Here is a 5898-nt window from a genome sequence, read left to right on the forward strand (position 1 = left end):
CATTTCTAGATTTATTCCATTTTATTTCGGGAGATCTTTCATTTTGATACATAGCATAGCGTGCGAAAGTTTTTGGCCTACTTCTCAACTTATTTAGTTAAATGGTAATCTTTTAGACGAGTACACGCCATCGACGAAAAATTTTCCAAGACCTTTTACATTTCTGGTTCTGTAATGCGAATAATGCGAGTGACGAGATGATAATATAAAGGGGAACGTTATAAAAAAAAAAAAAGAAAACCAGTTGTAAAATAGTTGTAAAAAAGGAAATCTTCTCTTGAAAAGTGTTATTCATAAAAAAAAAAAGATACATTTTATTATGCAAATTTAAAAGCATAAAGACTTATCGCCAAGCTTATCCCCAAAAGCATTATTGCAATTAAAAATCTAAAAATCTTCGTAGAACGTACCTTCTCTCTTTTCAGGTGTTTGATAACATATTGGTAAGTGATATCGACAAATTGTCTTAATTCTTCGGTGGGCAGTATATTCTTTCCAAGTTTGCACAATTCTTCGAGCGAATTTAAAATATTTTCCGGTATTTGGAAGTTCTTCAGCTCTTCCAATCTCTCCTTTATGGTTTCGTAAATCGGCAAAGCTTTCAATTGGTTAATAAGCAGAGAGCAGAACTCGTCGAGGTTGTGCTTGATCTGTTCCAATCCCTTGAATACGATCTTGGCGATGTCTTGGCTCATTCCGGAAACAAAGTTCAACACGTCCTTTATTTCCTTTTGGTGGTCGTTTATCAAATTCAGAACCGCTTGAAGATACGTGTTGGCGAGTTTCATCACGGCATCGAGGATTTCCAACGCTTGGTGGAATATTTTATCGTACGATTCCTTTAGTTTAGGGTACATCGAGTTGACGGCTTGTTTCACGTTGTTTATTAAGCTGTTCAGCGTTTCCTTCAACTTCTCCAAACCATGGGCGATTTTTTTCAATTCCGTGAGGATTTCGAAAAGGGTGCCGAAATACTTGCGCCTTGAAAAAGAATATATCATTTTTTTTTTTTTAAATTTCGTTTCAATCTCGTGAGAGAAAAACTTGTAGATGGGACAATTTTTCTAAACTCGAATTCTATTGTTGATCCTCGAGTAGTTGACTGTGATGGATGGATCATTGAAAAATGAATTATTACTTTTTTAAAGTAATTTTCTTTTATCTGGTATAGTATCAGATTTTAAAATTGAATATAAATAATAATAAATTGATAGTCTGAGAATCGATTATAACTTTTTTTCTCCCACGATTTTTATTTGTTATTATTTAAATATTATTTTTGAATTTCGTTATATATTTGTTATATATTTTTTATATATCGTAATGTTTTATGCAATAAAAATCTGGAATGTGTTAATAATATATATGATAAAATGTAGTACTGTATATACATACAGGATGTCCTGGATTTTATCCGCCATTTGATGCCCACATACTCTATGAGTAAAAATAAGAAAAAAATGTCATATAATTTCAATTTATTATTATTTCGTATTTTTCTTTTTAATTTTTCTTTTTTCTTTTTTTATAAAATATTTACAAAATACTTATGCTTATATGACTTCTTTTTTTCTTATTTTTACTCGAACAATGACTGCTGACTATGCCGGGATATCTCATCATAAAATATTCCATCTAATCATCTACATTATACCCTTAATTTATCTTGTAATAATATTTCAGATCAATCAAAAAAATATTTTTACAACCAACATCGTAACAAAATTATCACAAGCGTATAAGATAATTAGATAGTTCATTTTACGAGATATATCTCGTGAAACGCATTATTATATAATTCCTCATAATTACAAATAAAAATTTCGAAACAATACTTACAAGGTAGCCTGAATTTCTTGGATAGTTTCATCGGCATTCAACTCTTCCTTCAACTTGTTCAATTCTTTTTCGTAATATTCTATAAGCGATTGGAAGTTTGGTTTTGCCTTTACCAAATGTTCCACAAAATCTGTACCTTCCGCAGACGTTTCGTCCAATACGTATCCGTAAACGTCTTTCACTCCCTTAATAAAATCGAGATTTCTGTTCTTGATAACTTTCTGGAAAAATTTAAATCATACGTGATAACTTCTATCGCATAATCTTGTTACTCGTTAACGATCAGTCCAGTTTGCTTACTCCAAATTCAGCTATATTGTCCGTATTATAACCAAAGTCGGGTTTTAGGAATTGTTTTTCGTCCAAATTGACCAAAGCGTGGAAAAGATTCTTCTTCGTCCCATCTTTGAACCAATCCGCGTGGATCTCCGCCAATTGACCAATGACCACTTGACCATCGAGCACCGCTTTGTTTTTAGGATTGTCTGAAATCAATGAAGCATTTGAATGATATATTAAAAAAAATTAAGTGAAAATGACACGATGGAATTATAGAACATAGAGTTGATTATTTCGTTATTTATTTATTTGACGACGGATAATTGTGGATAACGTTATAAATTAATTTCAATTGAAATGGAGGAATGTTATAACACGGTATAAGAATAATAATATGGACTCACTTTTAAGATAAGTTTCAAGTTTGAATCGATTGAAGTCATTCGCTTCGAAATTCAAAATCTGAGGTGTGCTGTCCAAAAGAGACAATTCCCTATTTACTTTTTGAGTGTTTTTCGTGATATCGAACTTCCAGTCATCCTTGATCAGTTGTTTGTCGGGTAAAGTGATCAATAAGGAGACGTGATTCAAATCTGCAGAGTAGAGGGCGCCCAGCGTCTTTGGTTTCTGTTTAACGTTGTTGTAAGTGAAGAAACTTCCGAATCCTATTTGCTTTTTCGATATTGCCAAATGAGATTTCAAGTCGAGTTTCAATTGTTGACCACGGCTGTTTACTTCCACCAAACTGGTCACGTTCTGCCCGTCAGGGATTTGTTGCCGCTGCACGTTTGCCACGATAGAGATTTTCTGAGATCTTTTGGCGAACACGTCGATGTCCAAATTGGCATCCAACAGCTTGTCACCTCCGTAGTGAAGATATCCTTTCATCAATATGTCCTGAAAAAAAAATGTTTTTTCAACGTTTTATTTCACGCACGATGACATAGACAGATCATTACACTTTCTATTTCGAAAAAACAAACCAATTCAACATTTTTCATTTTATAATGTAATCAATTCATTAGATTGTACCTTGTGCTGAGTTGGATACGTGAATTTCGTTTCTCCACTAAGGGATAAGCTGTTCTTATCGACGTTTATGTCTCCAATGGCGGACAGACTGGTCTTTTCGGATGGTTTGTTCTTCTTGTCCAGATAAAGGGACACGTCCAATTTGTAGGCCGCGGTTTGTTTGGTCTTGGGCAGATCGTAGATCAGAATGAGAGCCACTTGGCGTGAGGGCAAAGTCAAGATGGTAGCTGTAATCAAACGTAATACATCGATTCTATCCTAGTATTCCCTATAATCGAGCATCATATTGGCATAAAAATGGAGGGAAGAGATTTCTCGTTTCACTTCGATGATCGTATGGATTATTTCAAGAATTATTTTCCATTCTCACCTGCTTCTTTGGGATGAATATAAACTTGATAAGTGTATTCAGTCTTGTCTTTTGAGGAATGTAGATAGAGGTTGGTCGTGTGATCGAATATCGGGTTTCTGAACTCTGTATTCGTCTTCAGACCAAATTCGACGGGTACGTTGAACTTTTTCAGATCGACTTCCACCGTCACCTGATGTTTCAGTAGAGTTTTCTCTGAAAGGAAAACGAGGAGGCCCCCATTGAAAATTACATTATGAAATTGCATCAATTGTTGTAAAAATTGAAAGTACTCACTTTCGACGTTGAGGATCGATTGAAGCTTGAACTGAGCGCAATCCTTGTTCTGCTCGCAGTAGCTGTTGAAGAGATGTAACTCCTTGTTAGAGAGTTTTAGTTCACCCACTATGGCGGATGGACCGAGGTTGGCGTTCAAAACTATCGCAACACCCGCCTCACCGTCTTTTTCTTGAGTTAATCGTTGACGGGTGTATTTGAAGGATGAGCTTCTTGTATTGTCGCCAACTTTCAGATTTCCATTACCTTCCACCACGATCTTTCCATCCTCATCGCGATGCTTGTAGCTTGTGCTGGATATACGTGCAATTTTAACATAATATTATTGTAGAATGATTCTAAATTATTGTAAAAAATGATAATTCTAAAGATTTTTTTTTTTTTATATTTTCTATTATATGATTTTATAAAAATGATTAATATTAAAATAATTCGATCATGTTTCTTACTTCGTAACGAGTTTTTGTAAAGTTTCTATTCAGATTTATATATTTATTTTTATATATTTAATTTTCGATTACTTCACTGTATGCGTTTTTAATATAAGATAATACCTTCCAGTTACAATATTCTTGCCATCGCTGGTGACAGTGATGGAGATGCTCTTTCCATTCTTAGCTGTTGGTTGGTTGGCTATTTCAGCATGGATATTACGGTGTTTGACCTTGTCGCTGTCAAAGTTCGCTTTGATCACGAAATTATCGACACTTTCGAGATTCACGTGAGCGTCAGCCTTTGCAAATCCTTTAGGTGTGTCCACTTTCCATTCACCTGCAATATAAGAGTATAACGATGTAAAGAAATTGGATAATTTTTAAGTCAATCTTATGTTACATTATGTTTTTTGATGTATGAATTACCTTTGTATTCTTTGTCGTTGAGTTTTTGGAATTTGGAAAGGATTTCAGTGTTCCCTGTTGGACATATAGTCGTCACATGGAACAGATTGTTGGATTCCAAGTATTGGATTTCACTAGCCAGGGAGTGTTTGCTACCATCGACATCGATTTTGCTGTCGATTGTCAACTTGTTCTCGTCTTTAAATCTCTGTAGAATAAAACGAAATAAGAAATCAATTCAGAGAGATTCTATTCGGATTTTATCCGAATTTTAACTCTCAATCTTTTCATAAATGGTGAAAAGACCAAAATTTTTCTTAAGAGACCCCTCAAAAAATTTGTTCCAAGAAAACTAATCTTCTTCTATATTATTTAATTATAAAAAAAAGAAAAGGATGTCAATATTCTCATTGATTTTTGAGAGAAATATTACTTTAATTAATCTATTCTATGGTTATTTAAAAAACTTAATATCGAAAAGAACATTTCTAATATTGTGACAAAAATTTCATATGAATCTTTATGACGAATTATTGATATTTATTGATATTTTTACATGACAATGGGATAAAAAGAAAAAAAATACCTTGTAAACAAGTTGCAAATCAACATTGTCCATTTTCTCTAATTTCAAATTGCCTTTAGCCTTGAGATTGACGGTAGCTACAGAGGGAAGGTATTCGTTGTCAGATCTGAGCGAGAGTGTTTTGCTACCATATTGTCCATCCAGAACAAGCGTAGCCGATTTTTTCTCAGGGGTAGGGTCGTACTTGTAACTGCCCGACAATTGGACAGGCGAGAAATCAAGAATATTCAGATTGAGCTTCCCTTTACCCTCGCTAGGAACTTCCAAATTTTTATTCATTCCTATCAATTCCAACTCCTTGCTCAGCTCGATCTTTCGATTGGTATTGTACGTCAGCTTCACCGTTCCTGAAGATTTAAAGAGATCCTTCTCGTCGGAGTCCAACAAGCTCGAAACGAGTTCGAGTTTCAAATTCTTCAAATTCTCGCTCGGCAATTTCATGTCCCAAACACCGTCTATTTTGTAAGGTTTGTCGACATTGTTTCCTTTTTTCACGTTCACATTGCTCTGCAAAATAGAAGGATAAAAATTTAAGAAGATCGACAGATTAACTCTATGAATAAATCCACGTGACTCCATTATAAATTTTACAACGAGTGATAAAATAATGATTGGCACGATTCTGAATTTTACCTATCTCATAATATATAGAGGAGAGAATTTTTTGTTTTTTTTTT

The 5898-nt window shown here is 34.1% G+C and overlaps 1 protein-coding gene across 1 annotated transcript in view; it reads right to left on the minus strand.

Moving 5' to 3' along the window:
- LOC102677924 (apolipophorins) overlaps positions 1–5898 on the minus strand; it is a 37699-nt gene that overhangs the window by 7602 nt on the left and 24199 nt on the right. Inside the window, exons 7-17 of the mRNA XM_031510288.1 lie at positions 5222–5728; positions 4657–4843; positions 4351–4567; positions 3797–4089; positions 3521–3715; positions 3151–3377; positions 2523–3015; positions 2140–2324; positions 1840–2060; positions 1396–1437; positions 411–981 (exon numbers count right to left, since the gene is read on the minus strand). Coding sequence (XP_031366148.1) covers positions 411–981; positions 1396–1437; positions 1840–2060; positions 2140–2324; positions 2523–3015; positions 3151–3377; positions 3521–3715; positions 3797–4089; positions 4351–4567; positions 4657–4843; positions 5222–5728 — 3138 coding nt within the window. The remainder of the gene's footprint in view (positions 1–410; positions 982–1395; positions 1438–1839; positions 2061–2139; positions 2325–2522; positions 3016–3150; positions 3378–3520; positions 3716–3796; positions 4090–4350; positions 4568–4656; positions 4844–5221; positions 5729–5898) is intronic.

Source organism: Apis dorsata, unplaced genomic scaffold (genome assembly GCF_000469605.1).
Source record: "Apis dorsata unplaced genomic scaffold, Apis dorsata 1.3 scaffold_220, whole genome shotgun sequence".
In the NCBI taxonomy this organism is placed as follows: Eukaryota; Metazoa; Arthropoda; class Insecta; order Hymenoptera; family Apidae; genus Apis; species Apis dorsata.